Source organism: Lepidochelys kempii, chromosome 2 (assembly GCF_965140265.1).
Source record: "Lepidochelys kempii isolate rLepKem1 chromosome 2, rLepKem1.hap2, whole genome shotgun sequence".
Classification (NCBI taxonomy): Eukaryota; Metazoa; Chordata; order Testudines; family Cheloniidae; genus Lepidochelys; species Lepidochelys kempii.
Genome location: NC_133257.1, coordinates 156,158,795 through 156,184,463, shown reverse-complemented (window position 1 = coordinate 156,184,463; position 25,669 = coordinate 156,158,795). Strand labels below are relative to the sequence as shown.

The 25,669-nt window shown below is 43.7% G+C and overlaps 1 protein-coding gene across 3 annotated transcripts in view; it reads left to right on the top strand.

The window, feature by feature from the left end:
- Positions 1-3,674: 3,674 nt before the first annotated feature.
- Positions 3,675-25,669, top strand: part of NR4A3 (nuclear receptor subfamily 4 group A member 3) — a 32,663-nt gene continuing 10,668 nt past the window's right edge. Inside the window, exons 1-8 of one of the 3 annotated variants that reach the window (XM_073332530.1) lie at positions 3,675-4,230; positions 4,458-4,604; positions 7,350-7,499; positions 10,315-11,207; positions 14,219-14,348; positions 15,257-15,429; positions 23,493-23,692; positions 25,079-25,257. In XM_073332530.1, coding sequence (XP_073188631.1) covers positions 10,317-11,207; positions 14,219-14,348; positions 15,257-15,429; positions 23,493-23,692; positions 25,079-25,257 — 1,573 coding nt within the window. In that variant the 5' untranslated portion in view covers positions 3,675-4,230; positions 4,458-4,604; positions 7,350-7,499; positions 10,315-10,316. The other 2 variants (XM_073332529.1, XM_073332531.1) reach the window with 2 other exon arrangements.

Here is a 25,669-nt window from a genome sequence, read left to right as displayed (position 1 = left end):
TCCTTTTTCCACTTTCCCCTTATGCACAGAAAGGCAGTCACGGAGCTCATTCACAAAGCCCCTACGTTTAAGTCCCTCTTCCAGGCCCACTTCCTCCATGCTGCTTACAATGAATCAAGTTGACTTGTATATAAATATTATATAACTGGTCTGTTGTTGTTCCCTTTCCCCTAAGTTTTGTTCACTTGTCTGTCTTCAAATACTAAGGGCTGCCTGGAACAGGTCCCCTCCTTCTCAAGTGTTTCAAAAGCACTAGCATACATTTGTACAAAATTGACGAAAGTTTCCTTGGGTATAACTACATTGACTGCAGGGTAGCAGAGATTAATTCCAAATAGCAGGTTACAAACTCACTACTCCAAGGAGGAACTTGGCCTCAAGTGTTTCAAGGGACACGGTCAACTTGACTTTTTGAAACTTCCCCCTCCCCCCCAAAATCCAGTTAATGGTAGCATATCCTTCAAACAGGATGTCCTGAATTATTTTAAAATCATCTACACATTAATAAGGCTTTTTCTGCCCCTGCTTTGTAGAACAATCTTTTCAGCAAGGAAGAACCTAAGATAGGAGGTGAGCGGTCCGAAAGCGCAGGGGCGCGCTTTATACCCAGGCTGCTGTCAGACTTGACAAGTAAGCAAACTGAACACATGCAGATTTCTTCGCTCGCCGACCTCTGTCACTGATTGTTATTTTAGGAGTTATCTGTGAATATTGGAGGTACAGAAACCTGATTTCCCAGTTGAAGATGTCTCTCTAAACTAGGGGACCGGGGGGAAGGCTGTAATCAAGGGGAGGAATTACGGGAATCAAAAGGGAATCGGGGTCACTCCGGAACTGGGTTGAGGAAAATATCAGGCAACGCCGCAGCCCGTCCGCCGGGCAGCGGGCGTTGCGCACTCTCTCCAGTTCCCCTTACAGCCAGGCACAGCGGGACGAGTAGGCAGATGACAACATGGAAAGCGAAGTATTTTTATCGCGGCTGTGCAGGGGGGGACGGCGGGCGGAAAGTGCCACCAGTTCCCTCTGCCCTGGGCCGCCCACACAGGGAGCGCATCAAAGGGAATCTCCCCTGGTCTGCGGCTTGTCAGCCCCGGGGATGAGCGCACCGGCCCGTCATGGCATTTTCACTTCTCAACGCGCTTACTCAACAGGCGGGCGGGGGCTCCCAACAAGCCGCCGCTTCTGCCGTGAGGTCACCGCTCCGCTATGCGAGCCCGCCGCCGCCCCCTGCTCCGCTCCATTGCATCAGGCAGGGGTATCCCCACAGCGCCCGGCCGGGGCAGCCCTTGGCACGGAGTCCGCGCCCTGCCCGCAGGGCGGCGCAGGTGGGGTCCCGGCTCCCCCCGCCCTGAGCACCAGGCGGGCGGCGCGGGGCGTTTGGCCGGCGCCCGGGCAGGGCAGGTGACCGCAGGCGCTACGCATTCCCGAGCGGGGAATCACCGGCCGCCCCCGCGCCGGGGCACCGCGTCAGCCAGCCCGACAGCGGGCTGGGCGCTCGGTGGGACACGGTGCGGCGCGCCAGGCTGCCGAGGCACCTCTTGCCGGGAAGTTTCTCCAGCTTCCCCTTGGGCGGCAGCCCGCAGGCCAGCCCGGCTCTCCGCCTGCTGCTGCCGGCGGCGGCACTACCCGGTGCAGGGGCCCGGCCCCCGACCCACCGCGGCCGGCAGCCCGGGGGGGGCAGCAAGGGCGCAGCAGCGCTCGCTGGTGAGCGGGCTCCATCCCTGAGGTCCCCCGCCCCGAGGAAGCCAGGCGGGGGCGGGGGCGCGGCCCTCACGACAATGGGACTCGCCAGGGCTATAAATACCCGGCTGCAGCTATATTTGGCTTGGCCGGATCAAAGCAGGGACCCAAAATAGCCCCAGCACCGCGCGCGCGCGCGCGCCCGGCCCGCCGCCGCTGCCGCCGCTCAATGGGCTCCGCCCCCTCCCCCGCGCGATCGCAATCGGCTTACACAGCCCAGAGGCTAAATTTAGCAACACAGTTTGCGTCAATCACGCGCCTCTTGTGCGTCAGGTCTTGGGTCCCGCCCCTTGGAATGGAGCCCGGCGCATCGTGTGCGGGGATTGGGCGCGCCGGCAAGAGGACGGCGTTCCATAGTGACGTGTGCCCTCTGATTGGCTCCGAAAGGGGCTCGCTGTTTAAGAAAGTAGAAAAAATATCTAGTGTTGGGTAACCGCCTGCGGCCGGATTCCTCGCTTGGAGCCCAAGTGCTCCCTCTGTGAGATGGACTGGGAAGGGATGTGTTTCAGAGTAACAGCCGTGTTAGTCTGTATTTGCAAAAAGAAAAGGAGTACTTGTGGCACCTTAGAGACTAACCAATTTATTAGAGCATAAGCTTTCGTGAGCTACAGCTCACTTCATCAGATGCATATCGTGGAAACTGCAGCAGACTTTATATATACACAGAGAATATGAAACAATACCTCCTCCCACCTCACTGTCCTGCTGGTAATAGCTTATCTGATGTGACACTCACATAGGAGATCGAGGGCTGGGGGCGCTGAGCAGTGCCCCGGTGGACTTCTGGTCCCGGACTCACTGCAAGTTACATATTAAAAGCTCCGCTTGTTTCAGTGAGACTCTTACCCGCATGCACACACGGATTCACAAAGACACCCCCCCCCCCCAAATAGCAAGCCAACCCATGTCTCCTTCAAATCAGAACTGCACCCCTCCCTCCGGAGAGGAAAAGCAAGAAAACCAGCTTCACAGGACTGAGTGCAGAAACCCATTTAGTTCCCAGGAATTGTGTAATATAGACACCAGAGGAGAAGGAGGATTGTGAATCCAGCCTAAACAAAGTGAAAGTGCGATCGGTGTCTCTTCTTTCACTCCCTCCTCGTCCCTGCATGTGTGTGAGCAGCAGCCGCAGCTGTTTCATTCAAATTTGTATTTTCTATGCAGTTTGCAATGTCCAGCTCTTATTTGTTTGGGTGCAAATTAATCCACCATATGGAGAATTATTATGAAAAGAAAGTAAAGCCTCCTCCTGAGGCTACCCTCATTCACATTGCGAAGACGCGAGCAAACATAAAATCAGACAGAGCAACAATCATTTGTTACAATGGATAACTGAGAGCCCAGCTAGAGCGAAAGCGAATTGAGTTACAGCTACACCTATAAGCAAAAACAACGAGGAGTTCTGATGAAGTTTCCCGAAGTGACTGGTTTGTGACCCGAGCAGAGAGACCCAGCCGGGTATAATGAGATCCTTCAGAACCTGCGCCTTGTTCCTACACTTTAAAAAGTTTCCTTTTACTTTTTTCTCTTAAACAGTTTTAATCGTCATCAATAATAAGCGCGGTTTACATGTCCAAAGTGTCGTCTGAACTTTACCTTATTAAATACTCTCTTATTTTGTCCTGAAATATATACGGTTAAGCAATGCTCCTGTGTGCAGTAACAGCATAAGGCATTGCTCTAATTCTTAATCCTGGCCATAGATATTATTGATAAATATCTACACTGCCACTAACATTCCCGCGCCTCCTGCACTCAGACCCAGCCTGCCAGCCATATCCTCCCTCTCCCCTCCTGGTAACGTCTCGCAGGTTGACAGCAGTCTGAAAATTTAAGCAGAGCGTCGCAGCCAGATGCCGGCAGTGTAGGTGCGGGGCCGGGGCTTTCTCGCACGCGCCGCACTGTACCGAGGGAGAGACTCACAGAGTCTGGGGCGGGCGGGCGCGCGGGGGGTGGGCAGTAGCGTCAGGCTCCCATGGCGTCACGATTGACGTCTCGCATTCCAGTCGCTCTATGGCGAGGCCGCTAGGGCTCCTCTCACATAAATGACGTTCAGAGAGAGGGAGAGGGAGAGAGCAGCGGCAGAGGAGTCTCCTTCCTCTCTCGCCTCACACACACAGAGACAGACAGAGAGAGAGAGAGAGAGACCCAGGGAGAGGCAGAGGCAGATCTCTCTCACTGAGCCAGCGCATATAAACAAAGGCACATTGCTGCAGCTGGCTGTTCATCACTCACTCTCTCGCACACACGCTCCACTCCGGAGCACCACCAGCAGCAGCAGCAGCAGCAGGCTGCTCTCAGCTCCTGGTCTCTCAAGCCTCCGTAATCCTTTCCCATGACTCGGGATAGCGCAGCCTCCAGCTGTACAGCCTCCAAGAACCTCTTGGGTTTGCCTTTTATAATTTTGCCACTGGACGGAGCCTACATGCACATTTAAGGAAACGGGCATTTACAAACTAGATGTAAAGACGGAACCGCCACAGCAATCAAGTATGTATATATGAATGGGAGAGAGAGAATGTGGATGGACTTGGTAAAAGTTGTGCTGCCGGTTATATTGCTCTTGAAATGACAACTGTTTGTGATGAACACCAGTGTTACTAATCTAACATGCTGGGGGCTGTACCCTGGAACTTTTACTCCTTTCTGTCCTGGGTGGATATATATTTGATGCTGTTTTGTTAGCCCGTACTTGAGACTTTTCCTCTCCTAAACAGGAGAGCTGGGTTTCTGAAATAGAAGCCTCAGCCGAAAACTACGGTATTTCTGCTAGTTGTTGTCATGGAAATGATGCTGCCGCCGGCGGTGGGGAGTTTGCAGCTCGGGTGAAGCGAAGAATGGCAGTCAATTCGTTAGTCTCTAAGGTGCCACAAGTACTCCTTTTCTTTTTGAGTAATTTGTCTCTTCCTTTAACTGTGCTTGGGAAATAAGTGGTTTTGTTTGTGCAAGTTAGGACTAATAGGGACTGCAGGGCAGGTTGATCTGATCTCGCTTTAGGAGAGAACAAACAAACTGCTGGAAGAGTTCGCCGAAGAGGTAATTGTTGGAATGTGGCATATTGTAATGAAATGAGATGGGATCTTTGCTAGGCACGTCTGCCTGGCAGATGCTCCTAAGAAATTTGCACTTTTCCCTTTGGAGGTCATAGATTGTAATTACTTACTATACAGACCCAGCACGTGTGTCACAGTACAGAGGAGCTGCATTTCACTCGCTGCCTTAACTCGCTGTATAACTGTCTCTCTTCCTAACTGTGCAACAGCGCCTGTCTTTAAAAGAATCCATAACATGTTGTATACTGGGCATTCAAGTGTGGTATATCGTGGGCAGCTATTGGTCTGCAGTATCGCGATACTGCGCTGTCCCGGTGGCGGCATGGATCGTCTAAACTTTAATACTTAACTTACGTTGTTGAGAAGTGTTGTTTGGTTTTCACCTTATTTTGAGCTAAAGGATTTAACTCCCAAAGTTTTCCCAAATAAAGGGCGGAAAATGCTATTTTTAGGGGGGCGGAGGGGGGTCCCCTGCGAGCGTCACTTTCAAATAAACTTCTGGAATTAGTCACGGGAATTCTCTCCAGCCTGCTTCAGCTTATTAGCTTCTTCCATTCCTTTTCTTTTTTTTCTCCGTGGGGACTGTTGTATGTTAAATTCTTCTTGTCCCAATGATGACACGCTGAGAGCGAGAGGCTGAGAAACAGAGAGCGGCCGGGGCCGCTCAGAGATGAAATTGACTGAAGTTGCGCGCTATTTGCTGGAGTTCCGTGGGTTGGTTTGATAGTTACGTAGCGATTAAATTACAAACTAGCCGCTACTCGACATGCAGCTGAAACTTTAATGCAGTGACGCTTCCCCTTCGCGGTCCCTCCCGGGGTAAAGGAAGGTTTCGAAACTCAGCTGAAGAGCCACAATCACAATGGAGCATTTCACGGTTTCCTCCTCAGATTACCCGGGGGGGGGGGGTCACTTGGGGCTGAATGTAGAGTGTAAGGAGGAAGAAAGGCTCTTTGACAAGGGTAGTTATTCCTTCCTAATTTACAGCCCTCCAGGCTCTGTGCTCCTGGCTCAGCGGCCGCAGTCTGGAGGAGCGTTGCATGTTTGAAGGCGCAGAGAGTGTCTCTAGGTAACCGGCGGCTTTGGGGGAGGAGGGGAGCCCTGGGGCGCTCAGTGCAGTGGGAGAAGCGGCCTTGCAAGCGCTGGCCCAAGAGCAGGGAGGGATGGAAAAGCCCGGGAGAAGAAGAGGAGATGAGCGTTTGACACCCCGAGCGCTTCGCGGGGCATGATGGCAAAAGTAGGCGAAAGTTCCTGGCCAGGACTCGCGCTAATAGACACAAGGGAGGAAGTGGGGGGGGGGTCTCTCCTGACACGGGCGGCGATGTTAGTGCCTCCCCGCCGAAATGCAAAGCCTCCCCTCTGATACGCAGGTGTTGGCTTCAAGAATAAGCGTGACAAAGCCAAACCAGGTAAGAGATGAGCCCTAGCAAAGCACCAAGGGGGGGGGGGGGAGGAGCGAGGGCAGAAGAGGGCGCAAGGGCCGCGGAGCCTTCGGGGGACAGGAGAAAGGCCGCTGGTTTTAGGGCTGCACTTGCTGAAGGCGAGGGGGGTTGTCAGTAGGCTACGAGGACAGCAAACGTGCTGGAGCCCTCCAGGTGCTGAATATTATCGGAAGAGGGAAAGGAACTTCTCTAAAATGGTGTCGTTATTGGATGCCCGACCCGCTGGGGGGGTCTCTCACCGCAGATTAGACTAAAGCGTCGCTTTTATATCGTGTGCGAGGGGCGCTGCAATCCCGAGGCAGGGCAAGAACAGAAGCTGGCATTGGGGCTGATCTAGGTGCGGGGGCTGATCCCCGGGGTTCCTCCACCCCCCCGGGGAGAGGGCGAGCGCCGACCCTTCGGGGACTGCACGGAGAAGGCAAGCTCGGCGGGGCGGGGGTAAGAAATCCTTTCAGTTCACTGCAAGAGCCTGTCTACCTTGGCCATACCTGTCCTCTGGCCTGGATCCACCCGGATTTAAACTTCCTGCTGGCCTGCCGAAAATGCCCCCACATGTAGCACAAAAAAGGGCCAAGCCAGTTAGAGGGGAAAGTTGCTAAACATTTTCCACGGCGTCTTTCTCTGGGCGAAAGGAGGAGGCTTTCATGGCTTTACGCCCAATCCGATCCCGATATTGCCATAACGTTGCTACTGACCGAAGAGTGTGTAAACTTCCTTTCCATGGCACCTTCCGACTCTTCCCCTGGCGTCCTGAGCGAGAGAGAAGGGGGGCGGGGGGATGGCAGCATTAGGGCTGGAGTTTTCCTAACCTCGGGGGGAAAGGCTGCGACCTGCTTTCTGAGGAACACGAGAAGCCCCTCGCCGGTTTGGGGGGGAGCTGGGGCTGAATTCTCTCTGTCTCTCCCCTCCCAGTTCCCACGCTAACGCTGTTATCCCAGGCTGCAGGTGGCCGAGCAGTGGCTTTCCCTTCAGAACCTGCCTCCCATCGCCGGCTCTGCGGCTCGTTTTCAGCCCCACGGCGTGATCTCAGCCCGGGTCTCCGAGCCTGGCTCCCGCGCCCGGGTGCAGACCGCCTTGTGACTCCCGACCTCTCTCTTTCCCTGCTGTGTGACAGAGCCCGGTTCGGAAGAGCGCCCCACGCTGAGTCCCGGCTCCAAACCCGGACCCGCAGACCGGCCCCAGCCAGCCCGCATTCCGCCTCCTCCTGCAGCCTCCGCCGTCCAGACGACCAGCCCCACCATTCAGCGAGCAAGATACCCTCCAGGTAACAGACACACCGCGGCTGGGGGGCCCCTGCCCGCTCAGAGCCCGCACACGTATTCAGCCCCGAAGTACGTGGTGTAAATGCAGAGTCGCTCCTCTGAAGTCAATGGAGTTATTCTGGGTTTACACGTGCGGAACAAAGAGAGCAGAATCCAGACAATTGGCTTCTCCCAGCAACAAGGAATTAGTGGAATCGGAGTGAGAATAAAGTCTCCTGCCAATACGCCGAGCTTCTTTTGCAAATGCTATCAACAGTTTTAATATTTTCAAACTCGTAGGGCCAAATTTCGCTCTTGCAACGCCATTTCGCTTTGAACAGGGCGCAGGGAGTTTGCCTTCGAGAAGATTTTGCTCCCCGATTTAATTGCATGGTCATTCAGAGACTGTATTTAATAAAACTTTGACTGTTATGACTGAATCCATAGGAATTAAAAGTCCCTGACCAACATTAAAAATTGAAAGAGAAAATTGCAAGCAAGTGGGTGGGATGTTATGGTGAACATTATTAACTCGTATTCTCATGTACCATTCTTGCAAAGATTTCAGAAAGGTTAGTGCCTCTGAATGTTCCTAACCAGATTTTGTATTGATTCATCTTGGTCTTGCTAATACATCGTTTTAAAACGGGGCTCGTGATTATTTTAGGTACATTGTGTTAAGAAATAATAATAATTAAATTGTCACGTTATTATTTATTTTTGAGGAAAACTAATCCCAGTGCTTAAAGTAGAAAGAAAAAACAGGGGTTAGAACTAGTCAGTAGATCACACTGGGAATCAGGCTAGTAAGAGGAGTTCTGCAGATCCGAATAGATCCTTACCTTAATTCTTTCCTCCTCCTTTTCTTCAAATAGGGTTTAATGCAGATTTCTATTTCCTTATAGCAAATTTAGCATAATAGTTTCTTAAAGTGAAATAGCTATGTTATATTCAGTAGTGCAGGTATTCTTGCTGAAGAGAAGAGGAACAGCAGGTCATCTCTTATCAATGCCTGCTCCTGTTCAGCACAGGCAGAAAATCCTTCTCCTTCACAAGATTCTGTGTCAACATGTCAATTTGTGACATTATTTATCTGCTTGTTAAACTGCATTTCTCAAAGAATTTTCATTGGAGGTGTATGGAAGGAGTTTCATTTCCTTTTACTCTATTACCATATAAGCAACATATTTAGGAAAACCAGTTGTTTAACTTCCCTTGTTTGATAATATCACAAGTTGGCACTGAGTTTTCTTTCTTAATTTGCATTACTTCAACTGTGTATATGCACCCAGAGACTGGCAGGCACATTTTAGAAATAAAAATAAATAAGATTTTTGAGGTAAGATTTATGAAGATTTTGTCCTATTTTTTAAAAAAATATATAGTATTTGGATATATAAATAAAAGTAGTCTTCAAAGAATCATTTTAGGAAACAAAAGCAGTAATTTTCTCCCACATTTTTACAAAGTTCCTTGAAAACTTGAAAAAGCTGGTCTTTCTTCTGACATGAAAATCCAATAATTAAAATCTGTTCTTAATTTAAATGTGTTTCTCTACAAATTAGAAATTAAAAGTTTATTTAATAGAAATTAATTTGATTATTGTGTGAGAGTAAATGTTTTAAGAAACCAAAGTAAAGGGACTTCTTAAAATATCCAGGAAGAACAGCTTTAACACCTTTAACCTTTAGAAATGTTTGTATGTATCATTTATCCAGTGCCTCTGGAATATGAATTATACTGGTTATAAAGAGATAAACTAGTCCTAATTTTGAAATATATTTCCTACAAGGGTAATAATACTTCTTTACTTTCTCAGGTTTTCCATGTGAAAGCATTTCCCTCACTAATAATAAGATGTATGTTTTGTCAAAGTGAAACTCACTGACTGTCTTTAGCTTCAATTGCAAATACTGGGCTTGAAACCTGTAGTGACTAAGCAGGCAAACCTCATACAGATTGCTGCATTGGGTCTGTGAGCAATAAAGTGAAGAACAGAGAAGTGGAAAATAAATAAATAAATAAATAAATCAACTCCTTGTGTGAGTGAACTGGATTTACTTTCATGATGCAATGTAAAAAAAATACAGGACTAGTATCAACCTCAACCTAGATCTCCTATAGCAATCAAGACAGAAATACAGTGTACTTTTGCCTTTACGTTTTAAAAAACGTTAGGGTCTATTGTGCCATCTTTTTTAGCAGTCCTCCCTATAATGGGGAGTTCTTCTTAAAAGCTGATGGCAAGATATCCCCCTTAATTATGATCTGATCAAAAATACAGTATGAAGGCTCTAGGTCAAGTAAGAAGTATTTATCTTCACAGCTCCTAAGTAACAGATACAGTGATTTCAGTTGTGTCTTTGAAGTACACTCTAGACAATACCTTTATATACATAATAGACTGTGATAGTGTGGTTTTTCCACACATGAAAATTTTATGGCATAATTGCATGTATTCATATACTAGTTTCATGCTTCTTGTTTAATTCTCATTGACATCTATGTCTGTTAGGCAGTGGAGCTAGGGCAGTTAGGGCCAGCTTCTGCTCTCACTTACACCAGTGTAAAATTGGGGTAACTCCAGTAATTTCAGCCAACGTAACTGAGAGCAGAATGTGGCCCCATATGCATCTAATATATATTTCTTCTCAAATACTGAGTACTCAGAGGAAATTTATAACTCCCACATTCTGGCAGTGGGTGTCTAATTTCTCTCCGTGAAATGCAGGAAATCACCATAAAAGGCTAAGAGAAATGTAAGTGATGACCTGAAGCTGCAGCCGCAACGTGGTTGTTGTTTGTTGTTGTTGCTAATGGCCCCTTTTGCCCTTGCAGATATGCCCTGTGTGCAAGCTCAGTATAGCCCTTCACCTCCTGGTTCGAGTTATGCAGCTCAGACCTACGCATATGGCTCAGAGTACAGCTCGGAGATCATGAATCCTGACTACACCAAACTGACCATGGACCTGAGCAGCACCGAGATCACTGCCACCGCCACCACCTCCCTGCCCAGCTTCAGCACCTTCATGGAGGGTTACTCTGGCAGCTATGAGCTCAAGCCCTCCTGCCTGTACCAAATGCAATCTGCCTCCTCCAGCCAGAGGCCCCTCATAAAAATGGAAGACAGCCGGCTACATAGTTACCACTCCTCACTGCCGCCCTCCACAGATGAAGGGATGCCCAGCACCTCCATGTACTTTAAGCAGTCCCCGCCTTCCACGCCCACCACTCCCGGATTCCCTTCTCACCAGGCCTCCATGTGGGATGAACCCCCACATCCGCTGCAACCTGCACAGACCTGCATGGCCCCCAGCCACCTGATGGACTCTGCCCCTATGAAGACTGTGCCCACCCGCTTCCCCCTCTTCCACTTCAAGCACTCGCCACCCCACACGCCTGCAGCTGGTGCCCACATGTGCTATGACCCTGCTGCCCTGAGCCTGCCTCTGGGATCTGACAGACCCACTGCCGGTCAAACCACTATGGAGAACCATCCTTATGGGCTCCCCCTGGCCAAAAGAGCAGCCGCCTTAGCCTTCTCGCCACTGGGCCTCAATGCAGCCACTTCCAGCCTGTTGGGCGAGAGCAGTGGCAGCAGCAGTGGCCTGCCTTCCCCACCCAGCAGGAGCTCCTCGTCTGGAGAAGGCACTTGCGCTGTGTGCGGGGACAATGCTGCCTGCCAACACTATGGGGTACGGACGTGCGAGGGGTGCAAGGGCTTCTTTAAGGTGAGAACCGTATACACTTACGCACAGATGCCAACCCCCCATCCCACGTCATCCCCACACCATTCACGCTAACCACTGACTGCTTCGGTTGTTGTTATGCTGATAAGTTCACCCAGAAAAGTTAGGATGATTCTGTGAGCCAAGTGTATGTTAGAGTGAAAACCCACCATCTGGGTAGTGTGGTGGGGGAAGGTAGACACCAAGTGACTATTCATACAAAGCCAAATAATATCTTCCAGAGGATGTAGTGTAGAGATTGGGCTAGTTCTCACCCAGAGTCTCAGGGCGTGGCTACACTGCAGGTTAGTCTGCACCAAAGGTAAATAGGCCCAGCGGCCTGTGATGGGATGTTAGATGGGGTGGGATCTGAGTTACTACAGAGAATTCTTTCCTGGGTATCTGACTGGTGAATCTTACCCATATGCTCAGGGTTCAGCTGATCACCATATTTGGGGTTGGAAAGGAATTTTCCTCCAGGGTAGATTCAAAGAGGCCCTGCGGATTTTTTGCCTTCCTCTGTAGCATGAGGCACGGGTCACTTCTTGGAGGATTCTTTGCTCCTTGAAGTCTTTAAACCATGATTTGAGGACTTCAATAGCTCAGACATAAGTGAGAGGTTTATCGCAGGAGTGGGTGGGTGAGATCCTGTGACCTGCGTTGTGCAGGAGGTCAGACTAGATGATCATAATGGTCCCTTCTGACCTTAATATCTATGAATCTATGAAAGAGGTGTAAATTTTAGTGCACATTAGTATGTCATGCACTAACTGGCCTGTGGGACCCTACTGCCGTGAACTAAAAGTTCCCTAGTGTGCGTTAATGTAATCCCGGCCATTTCAAAAAGTACTAAGAATGCATGCAGTGTGCAACATGCTAGTGTGCACTAGGATTTATACTGCTCTGGTGTGGAGTAACACACTGTGAAGACAAGGCCTCAGTTGGCTGAATCACTGGAGCTAAACTGATATACACCAGCCTAGTGTCTGGCACATAATGACTTTCCGTGAAGTGCAGGGCAACTATTTCAGGAGCTTCTCTTGAAATAAATCTAGCTGCATTTATTTTGCTCTCAACAAATTGGACTTTTCTGAGGCATTCAGACTAATTACATATTTTTAAAACAAGGCATGAAATACAGATGTCCCAATAATTCAGCTAGTAGTAACAGTGAAAAGTGTAATCTCCCTCCATAGGGTAATCCAAAGAAATGTAGATTTAAGGACATGCCAAGGAGGCAATTGAGTCAATGTATGTTATGAAACAGAACATTTGTAATGCTAGGAAGTTGCTGCTTGACTACAACTATTTAGCTGAGAAACCAGTGAATTCTGATCTGTGAAAGGTATTAAGCAGTGCAATGACGAAGCACTATTCAGTGCCTCAATATTAGCTCTGAGACTAACTGAGAAGGTTCTGGGTACAGGTAATGCACAACGCATTCACTATGAAGAAAAATTCTGCTTATGCTTTCTGGGTTTATGTATTTTTTGTTTGTTTTTAATGCTAGGTTTTAGTATTTGTTTTTGCTTTTTACAGATCGTATGTAAGGTTTCAGTTTACTCTTACAAATGGCATGTTTAAATTTAGAGCTTGCAGTAGATCTTAGGGTTTGATTTATTAGTATCAAGGTTGAAGGTTTGATTTAGTCAATTTCTTTCTGTAAAGATCGGAGACCTGCTCCTGTTTAAGTTAATGGAAGTTTTTGCATTGGCTTTGATAGGAGCAGGAAGTTTAAAACATTTTTTTATTGCACTTACTACTAGTAACATTACTCAATGATAATACTTTTATAATATGGTAAATATACACATATCTATTAAAACTCTTAGTTGTGTAAATATAATTAGAATAGGTACCAAAAATCATCTGGGAAAAGTAGCTATGAAGTTCCTACTCCTGTGGAAGTCAATAGCTAAACTGCTGTGAATTTATATGGGAGCAGGATTGGGCCCTAAATTTACAAAATGATTTTCCAAGTACAAGATGCAGTTGTCATTTAAGTGGTGAATGATTTGATGTGTTTCTTATTTTTATTACTTTTGATCTTGTCTTTTATTGCACAAGGAACACAAATGTGAAAGAAATAACATTTTTCTACATAATTTCATATTGATGAAAGATTCAGTTTATAATGTCACAGTAATTATGAATTTTATTGTGGTTGCTTTTAAGTCTTTGCTATTAATTGCTCATCTGTGGTGAAATTGAGTTATTTATTGAAATAGCATTGATTTTAAATATTAAAACACATTACACTTTTTGTACAATATCTGCTTTATTCTTTTTCTAGTCTTAACTTATTTTTATAAAATCTGAACTATTTGATAGCTTTCAAAATTATTTGTTAGAATATAAATATAGGATTTTAAAAATAAATTGGTCAGCATCTCTCCAAACGTTTGTTTTATAGCTAAGCAAGTGTCAGTATAAATATAACTCCATTCATTTTCTCCAAATTAAGTTATTTTTCCATGAGAGTTAACTAAATTGTGAAAGGTTTGGGGGTTTTTTGGTTTGGTTTGGTTTTTGTAGTTTTGATTTCATCTGTACTGATTTTAATGGCTAGCAAAACCAGTTATTGTGATATTTGACTAACAACAGCGATAGCAAGAGAAGTACATACCAGGTTATTTTGATTCTATTTTAATAAGGTCAGTAATAATCAGGGGAATGAACCAAGTAGAAAATTGTTCCCAAAGGGATATTAAAAGCGGAGATAATCTAATCCCCAAAGGTAGATGCGATGACCTGGTAATTTCAGATATGATTTTATCATTCAAAGTTGGCTGTCTCCTGAGACTTGCTTCAGAACAATCCTAGACAATTTTCATTGTCAGCAGCTAACACCAATAAAACTGTTTTTCCTCTGGGCTAGTGTGTTAGGAAATTAATTTTATCTAATTATACAAATTGCACTGTCGCTTTTCACATTGTAATTAAAATACATCTTGTCAGGTCCTAGCTCATTCAAGAAACTATCAGTTGACTATTTCTGCGTTGCATTTTCTCAGAGAACAGTTCAGAAAAACGCAAAATATGTTTGTTTGGCAAATAAAAACTGTCCAGTGGATAAGAGACGTCGTAACAGATGCCAGTACTGCCGCTTTCAGAAGTGTCTCAGTGTCGGCATGGTTAAAGAAGGTAAGGAACGTATGCTATCATAAGCATAAATATCTGAATATTAAATTTGCTTATGTTAAAATATATAGATTTAATTTTATGAGGAATTTTATAACGGTAGGCTTTTTAGTTTACTTACCTCCAAAGCGTGGGTCTATGCAATATATGTAAGTTGTTTTTTTTCTTTTTCCAGGCGTTAGGTTTATAATATCTGGATACTCTGGAACCACAGGTTCAAGAACTGCAAGGTCATCAGAGGAAGATATTTTCCCAGTGACCCTGGCCAAAGTTTCTCCTCCCTTTCCTGCTGTACAGTGTGCTGTACTGCAGTTGGCTGCCACCTCACAGAGGGGCTGCATTACATTGTGTCCTGCGTACCTTTACATAGGGCGCTGGTCTGTTCCCATGGAATTAAATATAAGGTGTGCCATTGATTGTAATGGAACCAGGATTGAATCCTGCAAATGCTTAAGGATGTGAGTAGTCCCACTGATGGAAGTACTCACATGAGTAAGCATTTTCAGGATCAGGCCCATAGCATGTGAAGTGTTGTAAGGAAGCTAAGAATTATTCAGTAAGAAGGGTTAAATGTACATTATTCGTATAATTATTGGGGTTTGTATTTGTGTGTGTGTGCAAAACTTAAACATACAGGGACAGAACGGGGGTTACATAAAAAGGGCGCTGGTCAGATGTAACATTGCTGGCTACAAGTCTGAGCTTCACACTGTTTTATAATATTCACTTATATCTCTGCAATTAAGGATGGCAGTGATCTATCTATCTATCTATCTATCTATCTATCTAAATGGAAGCATATTATGGATTTTGCTGGGCTAATCATAATTAAGAACTAACCTGGTGCTCATTTGTGGTTGTAGCTTTTTGGTGATGTCTTTGTGGACTGATTTTTGTTCTTCTTTAATCAGTTGTCCGTACTGATAGCCTGAAAGGGAGAAGAGGTCGTCTGCCTTCCAAACCAAAGAGCCCTTTACAGCAGGAACCTTCCCAGCCCTCCCCACCTTCTCCTCCAGTCAGTATGATGAATGCCCTGGTCCGCGCTTTAACTGACTCCACACCCCGAGAGCTTGATTATTCCAGAGTATGTTTTATGATTTTTTGCATAGAAATAATTGCTAAGTTGTATTTTTTAAAATTTAACAATCAGTACATTGAAAATAGAGAACTGTAAAATTTAGATAAAGTAATAACTGACCCAGTGCCCTATTCCAGGTGTGTCGGCACTGACTTAAATGGAGTTACACTGGGAATTAATTTTAGCCTCTATCTGTTGTGATACAGAGTTTAAGACACAAGACTATCTGCAGTACTCCCCACAGGTGTGCTAAAGCAAGTGTGCATAGGTAAATAGGGCACTGTTCCCGCAACAGGCTGTGCGCAACCGTGCAGAGCTCCATTGACTTTAACAGGACTCAGGGCAGACTCCGGGATGTGCTCCTGTGCAGTCAGTTGTGGGATTGGGGTCTTAATTTCTAGTTTGGAAAACCTAACTGCTTTTCTCATATTCAGATAGATGGGTTACGAGAAGTTATACCTGGTTGTTGAAACAAATAGGCATCCGGCTCTGCTCCAGTTAAAATCAATGGGAGTTTCACCATTGTTTTCAGTAGGAGCAGAATTGGACCATTGCATCATACAGCATGCATATTAGGTTGACGGAGTAAATTATAATGATACTGACCTCCTTTGTAATGTGCTTTGAGACCTACTTGATGAAAAGCACTATATAAGAGATCGGTATTATTTATTATTGATTAATCCAAGTCTGTCGAATAGTTCTTTAAATCAAACTGAAAAAAATAATTGAAAAAGCAAAGAATTCTCATATATTGTAGATTTTTGTAACTTTATTTTTATATATTTATTTTATTTAAATAGTGACGAGCTATTTTGTTATCTATTGCAGAAAATAGGCTATAGTTCACCTGCACTTATTAAAATATATGATTGAAATTCCAAAACAAGGAAAGAAAAAACACATATGTGGAAAATCATGAACAAATCCCTTTCTCTTTATTAAATTTTACTAAATATGAAACTGGTCAAAACAACATCACTCTATGCAGCCAATGCATCATTTACTATTAAGAAGATTCTATATATTCTATTATATTTTATATATATTAATAACCTTTCCATTTATTTGTAATTATATTGACATTCTTTAATAATTATAGGCACATTACAGATGCTTTTCTACAGGCTAATCTATAGTTACCTATAGAATTTTTTTGCTCTGTTTATTAAGCACCCAGTTTATATTTTTGTCTGATGATTTTTAATGGGAGAATGCATTGGGTATATTTTCATTTATTTTAACTTTCCCAAAACACATTGGGCCTGAACCTACAAACATTTATGCATGTCAGTAACTTTACTGATGTACATAGTCCTACTGAATTAAATGGACTTACTTCTGTGAGTAAAGTTACCCAGATGTGTATATACAGGATTGAGCCCCTGAATGTATACTGATAGATGTATAGCTTTTGACATTGACAAAAATCCAATGAAAATTGTGTATTTTTATGTGATTTTCTTTTAAAAAACCTACAGTGACTATTTCAGTTCATACAAAAATAGCTCATAGATCTAAGTGGCTAATATTTTTTATGATGCTGTACAATTTCATTGGAAGCCTAAGGAAAACTGCATTGTTGATGTTAAATTAGTTTATGCTTCGTAACGAAAAGATTCTGTTGTGTCTGATTGGTGGTTGGCAGGATTTGACACCCTAACTTTACTTTAGAGTAAAATATAATAGTTGGTAGTGCTTCGTAGTACTGAAAACCTCTTTTTAAGCCTCCTAACATAAATTAATGAATCATATCTTTGTAAATGTTCTGCATATTTTTTAAGGAATTAGCGTGAACAAAATGAAAACTGTAAATCAACTGATATTAGTGGAATGGTATATGTAGTAAAAACATGTACTTACAAAACCACTTTCATGAATTCTGTTGCTGAGCAGAGTAATTATAGGTGTGTTCAGTAAGATACTAATTCTGCAATGCATTGCATGCAGGTGGACCCCATGCCTTGATGGAGGGGCACCCACACACAATACATTGCAGGAATGGGGCTTTAATTTTTCAAATTTCTAGCATACTGTAATCTAATAATATTGTCTTGCCTGCCGTAATAAAATAGTAATAAAAACCTCAATACAGGATTTGTTTAAAAAAAAAAAAGAATCAGTACATTGCACAAAGAAAATCCAAATAATCATATAACCTTGGAATGTCAAAACAAATCTTATTTCTATTCAGAACATTGCTACTCTTCATTTCGGAGTTGGTTTTAATTTATGTGTCCACAGTAACAGAATATTAAGATATATGGTTTCCAAAACAATTACTAGGAAGATTGTTTTATAACTTATTAAAGGCCAAGGGCCATATTCGTCTCACACCTGTTTCACTGTTGTAATTCCATGAAGTTCAGACTTGTACTGTGTAAGTGACAAGCGAATAAAGCCCCAAATCTAGCACTCCTTATTCAGGCAGCATTCCCATCAACTTCAGTAAGAATTTTGCCTGATTAAGGGTAAAATAGGGCAGTAATCTGTATTTATAATAAAACCCTCTGTATATAGAGGCCAGAAATTAAGCAAATGCCAGGGTCACAATGCAGAAACAGGAGATGCACTAAGAGTATAATTGCTCCTCCCCTTGAAATCTAAGGAAGCCTCCTCCATGTTTTTGAAACCATGCAAGCTCCAGGAGGTCTGACATAAGCAGGAAGGAGTGGAACAGGGGTGTATGACCACTTTGCACAGCATCAGACTTTCATATCCTACATAAAATAATGCTGCTGTACACAGGAGCTCCCCTTGGGGAAAATCTTGGCAGCAACCACAGGCTCTTCTGACTTTCTCCCAAAGTGCCTCCAGTTTGTGGTGATGTCTCATGGAGTGCAGAGTGCTCCCCCTTCTCTTCAATGGTCTCTTGACTAAGGCCAGGCCTGCTGGTTGTTTTCTGCAGGAGTGAGGTAAACACCAGCTCCTTCCCATGGGGTGATTGTTGGGTTTTCCCAGTGCAGGGAATGATTTGTGCGTAATCCAGGACTGTAGAATTTGGCCCCATTTGGTTTCCTCATCTATTTTTGGTAAAATGTGAGCCTTTCTAGTAATGAATGACATATTCTAGCAGTGACTAACCGTTCAAAGGCAGGAAATACAATTTCTGTCATTCTGCTCATCATGCTCCCATGAGCTGGATTGAGCTACTAGAATTAGTAAAACAAATCTAAGAAATATGTAGAGTTATTAAACATATATTCAATTTAATAAACCTGCTTCTCTATTGTAACACGGAAATATTCACGTTAGAGTTAGAAAATGGTAACATTCTGTGTTGTTGCTGCCATTATAGGTCAATTTAATGTGGTCAAGGAGTGCTTTAAAAATACTGGGCCAGATTTATCCCGATTGACTTCAGATGAGCTACGCATGGGATGGCTTTAGAGCGTTATATTTTTTTCTTTTTGCTGATTTCTGTGGCTCAGAGCATGTCCTGCCTCAGAAATACCTGTGGAAGGGGGAGGAATTTCCCTCAAATCATTCTGTTTGCCCCTCATGGAATGAATGTGCCATAGTTCCACCCCTGCACAACCAAGTAGGTCTCCCTAGGGCCAAGCAGATCCTGGGGTTCTGCATCTCCTCCACATTGGCTCTGGGTCTTCCTGGCTGTGGCTGTCTCCAGAGCCCATTAAATGGGGGCTCCCCAATATGTAGCTCTGCAGAAAAGTTAATACAGCCTGGAGGTATCGTACCTTTTCCGAGCAATTTGTGTGGGGCTGGTGGGTGCTTGCCCTCTCCCAGATCAGGTCCATCTGTTCCCTGACCCACGTCCATCCCCTCGCGTAGTGTGGATATAGGGGGTATCACAAAAGTTGCTACCCTCCAAAATTTCTGCATGGGATGGGGGGATCCACACACAGAGGGTCCCCTGCATGCAAAGGTCTTGGGGGCAGGATCTGACCTTGGGGGAGGAGAGATGTTTTACTTACCCAATAACTATGACAAAGAACATCCAAAATGCATGATGTTATGCAGCACTTTGGAGGGACTTGGCTGCCAGCGTATTTGAGTGCAGCCAGATTTCCCATGAGTCTGGAGTAACTGCCCAGGTCAGTTCCTCCTTCCCCCCCCTTGCCCCCTCCGCATTTTGCCTTTGGGAATTTGTGGAGGTTGTTCACTTGCACTGGAGCCTTCTTATTTTCTAATCACTTATGGCCTCACCATGTAACCTACTAAACAAGTATCCTGCTCTAAGGCCAAAATGATAGGGAGATGTACATTGTGGTTTATGTTTTGTAATAATTAGCAAACAGGCTGACAGCACGCAGGAGTCAGATGGCACACCCAGAGGTGACATGCTCCTATGGCACCACATAGCCACCCCCCTCCTCTGCACAGTCTGAGTAGCACGTAAAACAGGAGTCCAGGAACTGACGGTCTGTGCAGCACGTGCTCCTTGAATTCCAGTGTCACACACGAGCCAGATTAATTTGCCCTGCTAACCTCAGGGGGAAGCCAAATCCCAGCACCCAGACTGAGTATCTGGGCTGAGTACTGGGCAGATGCACAGGGGACCAGTGGTGATGGTGGTGAAATCATCCTCCTAGCCCCCTCCAGGCCATGGAGAAGCTGCATAGCCACTCCACAATGGCTATTGCTTCCAATGGCTAGAATAGCCTCTCTTCCCACTTGTGCACCCCAGGCCCCCTTCATGGCGGGAGGACCAAGGACTTGTGTAACCATGCAATGTGCACACCCTGAACAGCCCCCGTCCTCTCCCTAGCCCTGCATCTTCCTGTCTGCACTGGTTCAGTGTCAGGTGACCCTCCATAGCTACAGGGTCAGGATTTTCCCCATATGAACTTCGTCAGAGGGATCACATGTGCTTTTATGGCTGGGAGAGGCAATGGGAGCACAGGATGAGAAATGGCCCTGCAGCTAATGCTGGGTTGAGCAGACAGGAATTACTTAGCGCCAGCAGAGATACCTCAGATGTGGCCAGAGTTATGTAGGGTTTCCAGTGTCACTTCTTGTGTATCTCCAACCTACCCATGATTCTGAGACCATTCATCCTGCTCATTCTACACCATCGGTGAACCTGCTTCCCCTAGGGGAGTATGTAGTGGACAAGAGCTACACACTCCAGGGTTCCTCTTTGCACCTTCCCCCTCTCACTCCTCCACAGAGGAAGAGCTTGTGGCTGCAGTAACAGCCTCAATCAGATCTGCAAGGGCGGTGAGGTGGCAGTAGTAGGGGCCCAAGAAACATTCCTGTTGTCATTGAGGGAGGCTGGGGGGGTCTTTCCCCTCCCACCTTGTCCCCCCTTGACGGTGCTATCAACGGACTCCTCAAGTCAATGGGCTCTGTCTCTAGCTGCCATTAGAGGGTGCTCTTTGAAGTGCTTCTCTCCGTCAGCTGTGGAGATCTTTTGGTGGGAGGCCCAGGGCGATACTGTTTTGCACTAAATCCCTCCCAGAAATTACTCCGAAGGACCTAGTGGAAGAGGAAGTTGTTACAGCCATGGAGTAAATTCCAGATTCATCTCTCTCCACTCAGGAAACCAGCAGCACTTCTCAGACACAGTAATAGGCTGGGCCACATCACTCTGGCTGTGCTCCATGTCACAGAGAGACTAGGGCCAGGCTTAGACCCTGGCCATAAGATTTGAATTCAGAAATGACAGGATCCAGTAGTGAAGAAGTCGGAAGTGGTAGCAGGGAAGGAGCTGCAGTCTGTTGGCAGGTCATGGGGAAGTTAAGGAAGCTGGGGCTGTTGGAAGGATTGGTTGTGTCAACAAGATGATACATTCTTTACCTAAACCTAAAAATTGTTCGGTTCTGATGATGAGGTCATTTTGGCCAGTTGTTTTACTTTGAACCAATTTTTTATTCAGATGGATTGATGCTGCATGTGTCAGATAAGAAAAGAGATTTATCCCACGTGCCTCTCGCACGGTGAGATAGTGATTTGGAGGAAATCTGCATTTACAATACATTGAGCCAAATTCATCAGTGGGAAATTTAAAAATTGTGATACGTTAAACAGAATTCTTATATCCTTCCAGTTTTAAAAGTGATGCTAACCACCAGATTTCTAGTTTTGTTGACTAACAGCATATGGATAAAGGCCAAATTTGGTCATTTATAAAATGCCTGATTTCTATAAATTTCTATAAAAAAATTAATCACAATTAATCTCAGGATTAAAAAAATAATTGTGATTAATCGTATGAAAATCACTCTGTTAAACAATAATAGAATACCATTTATTTACATATTTTTGGATGTTTTCTACATTTTCAAATATACTGATTTCAATTACAACACAGAATACAAAGTGTACAGTGCTCACTTTACATTTATTTTTGATTACAAATATTTGCACTGTAAAAAACATAATAAATAGTATTTTTCAATTCACCTAATACAAGTAGTGTAGTGCAGTCTCTTTAGCATGAAAGTTGAACTTACAAATGTAGAATTATATACAAAAACCCCTGCATTCCAAAATAAAACAATGTAAAACATTAGAACCTACATGTCCACTCACTCCTACTTCTTGTTCAGGCAATCGTTCAGATAAACAATTTTGTTTACATTTTCAGAAGATAATGCTGCCTGCTTCTTGTTTACAATGTCACCTGAAAGTGAGAACAGATGGTCACATGGCACTGTTGTAGCTGGCGTTGCAAGATATTTACAGGCCAAATGCACTGAAGACTCATGTCCCTTCATGTTTCAACCACCATTCCAGAGGACATGCAACCATGCTGATGATGGGTTCTGCTCAATAATGATCCAAAGCAGTGCGGACTGATGCATGTTCATTTTCATCATCTGAGTCAGATGCCACCAGCAGAAGGTTGATTTTCTTTTTTGGTGGTTTGGTTCTGTAGTTTCCACATCAGAGTGTTGCTCTTTTAAGATTTCTGAAAGCATACTCCACATCTCGTCCCTCTCAGATTTTGAACGGCACTTCAGATTCTTAAATCTTGGGTCGAGTGCTGTAGCTATCTTAAAAATTTCACATCAGTGTCTTCTTTGCATTTTGACAAATTTGCAGTGAAAGTGTTCTTAAAACGAACAACATGTGCTGGGTCATCATTTGAGGCTGCTATAACGTGAAATATATGGCAGAATGCAGGTAAAACAGCAGGGGACATACAATTCTCCCCCAAGGAGTTCAGTCACAAATTTAATTAATGCATTATTTTTTTAACGAGCATCATAAGCATGGAAGTACGTCCTCCGGAACAATGGCCGAAGCATGAAGAGGCATATGAATCTTTAGTGCATCTGGCACGTAAATATCTTGCAACGCCAGCTACAACAGTGCCATGCAAACACCTGTTCTCACTTTCAGGTGACATTGTAATTAAGAAGTGGGCAGCAGTTTCTCCCATAAATGTAAACAAACTTGTTTCTCTTAGCGACTGGCTGAACAAAAGAAGTAGCACTGAGTGGACGTGTAGGCTTTAAAGTTTTACATTGGTTTGTTTTTGAGTGCAGTTATATAACAAAAAAACCTACATTTTTTAATTTGCACTTTCATGATAAAGAGATTGAACTCCAGTACTTGTATGATGTGAATTGAAAAGTACTATTTCTTTTATCATTTTTACAGTGCAAAGATTTGTATAAAATAATATAAAGTGAGCACTGTACACTTTGTATTCTGTGTTGTAATTGAAATCAATATATTTGAAAATGTAGAAAAATTTCCAAAATATTTAATAGGTTTCAATTGGTATTCTATTGCTTAACAGTGCAATTAATCATGATTAATTTTTTTAATCACGATTAATTTTTTGAGTTAATCACATGAGTCAACTGCGATTAATTGACAGCCCTACTATAAATCCATATAGTTATGGTATTCAAGAGCTACCTATATTAAAAGTAAAACACACATATACACACACCCACACACACACACATATATATATATATATATATATAGGCATTACATTCATATTTAACTGTTTATTATCCCTTTGATAAAATAACCTACTGTCTTTGCTGCTGAGGGACTCACTGGAAAAGCACTGTTGAGCAGACAGCATTGTATGTATTGTGGCATTCTTTAAAAACGCATAATATTACTTTCTGTGGCTTTCATTTTAGTACTGTTCCACTGACCAGGCTGCTGCAGGCACAGATGCAGAACATGTACAACAGTTCTATAATCTTCTGACTGCCTCCATTGACATATCCAGGGGCTGGGCGGAAAAAATTCCAGGATTTACTGATCTCCCAAAGGAAGATCAGACATTACTCATAGAATCAGCTTTTTTGGAGCTGTTTGTACTAAGACTCTCCATCAGGTAATTACTTGTGATTGAAAATAATCCCAGATTAAATTGATGTGAAAAACTGTGAATTTCTACTTTTTTTTTTAAAGGATAAGTAGAGCGATAGCTTTACTTTTGTCATTTGTGAAAACAGCCGAAAAGAAACAGCAACAAAAGACAGAAAATACTGTAAAAAGAAAAGGAGGACTTATGGCACCTTAGAGACTAACAAATTTGTTTCAGCATAAGCTTTCATGAGCTACAGCTTATGCTCAGATAAATTGGTTAGTCTCTAAGGTGCCACAAGTACTCCTTTTCTTTTTGAGGATACAGTCTAACACGGCTGCTACTCTGAAACCTGACAAAATACTGTGTTCAATTTGTGATACAAGTGAAGAAAAATAAGAAAATAATGTACAGAAATGGAATAATATTATTCTCACTAATGTGCTTCTATTTATTGGATTTACCAAATCTTCTTTTCTCCTTTTAATCATAATTTGTCCTTGTTTACTTGCGAGTGAGGCTGTTTTGTACTTGCCTATATGACCTGTAGAAGAGCATTTGTAATGCAATGGTTTGGAGTTTTTTTTCCTTTCACACAGATGTCTTGAAATTCTGTTTTGGAAGGGGATAAAGGGGCTCCAAAATCCTGTTCAGATTGTTTTTCTTCCTAATACCAAGTCATTTCATAGAGTGAGGTGCCATTTGTCAGCCTGGCACTAGTTAAGACATTGTATCTAAGATAGTTACAGGGAAATCCCAGGATGGAGTTTTGAGTTATGCCCCTGTTTCTTTAGGGCGAAGATGAACTATGTTTGATTGTTTATTTGTTTTTATCAGGGATTCTTTTTAGTGTTTAGTTATAGTCTGACAAATACTGTGAATTTTTCACATAAGAGATTTTCTGCCTTGAGTATTACAGTATGTTCTGTGCGTTTGTGTACATTAGTTTATATATTTTCTATTGTTTTGTCTTCAACAATTTTTGAAATTTGAGAAATGTAAGGGAGGAAACACTAAGGATCACAGAATGAAAATAATCTCTGCTTTCTCCAAGTCATATTATTACTGTATTTCAAAGCATATACACTTTGTCTTCCTTAGGTTCAAACATACAGTATTTAATGTAAAATGTCTCTGCTGCTTGTGCCTTTGGCAGGACCAAAAAATCTTAACTAATTAGACAATCTACAGCACATGCTACAGTTAACCTCAGGCTTATAGCTCTCCAAAGTAAGCAATCATAGAAGCTTGTTTGTTGTAGTTTTGCCCACAGGAAGAAGCATATTGTCAAACATAAATGCCCACATATGCTCGTAATAATATGTGTTAGATATTAAATGATACACATTTCACTATTGTTTGTACATCTTTTTGTAAAATTATGTGTGTTTATGATTTAAATTTTTTTTCAAGATCTGATACTGCTGAAGATAAGTTTGTATTCTGCAATGGACTTGTGCTTCATAGACTTCAGTGCCTTCGTGGATTTGGGGAGTGGCTCGAGTCAATTAAAGACTTTTCATTAAATTTACAGAGCCTTAACCTTGATATCCCAGCCTTAGCATGTTTATCAGCTCTAAGTATGATTACAGGTAAGTGCTCTTTTGGTAACAGAAATCTTCAAATACTAGCACTGTATTGTTAGCATAGATCTGAGCACTTTCAGTCAATTTTGCTATATTCCAGATAAGGTGAGCTTGATTTTTGAACATTTGTAATGGCGATATTGAAAGTCTGGCTGGCAATAGTGTACATTCACTCACTCACTCACTCACGGAAACACCTATTAAAATGGAATCCGAATTACTCCCTTTTTCTCCAGGGTTTTATGTTTTCTTGGAATATTCTTTAAAAAGGTGAAATACATCTCAAACCATATAGCACTGGGGGCAGGGGGATGCAATAGGAATTTTTCTGCATAGTGTTAGTGAATAATTTGTGTATACATAAGACCATTTCAGCCCCCCTGCTGCATGGGGCAAAGGGGATGAAACTAGTACAAAT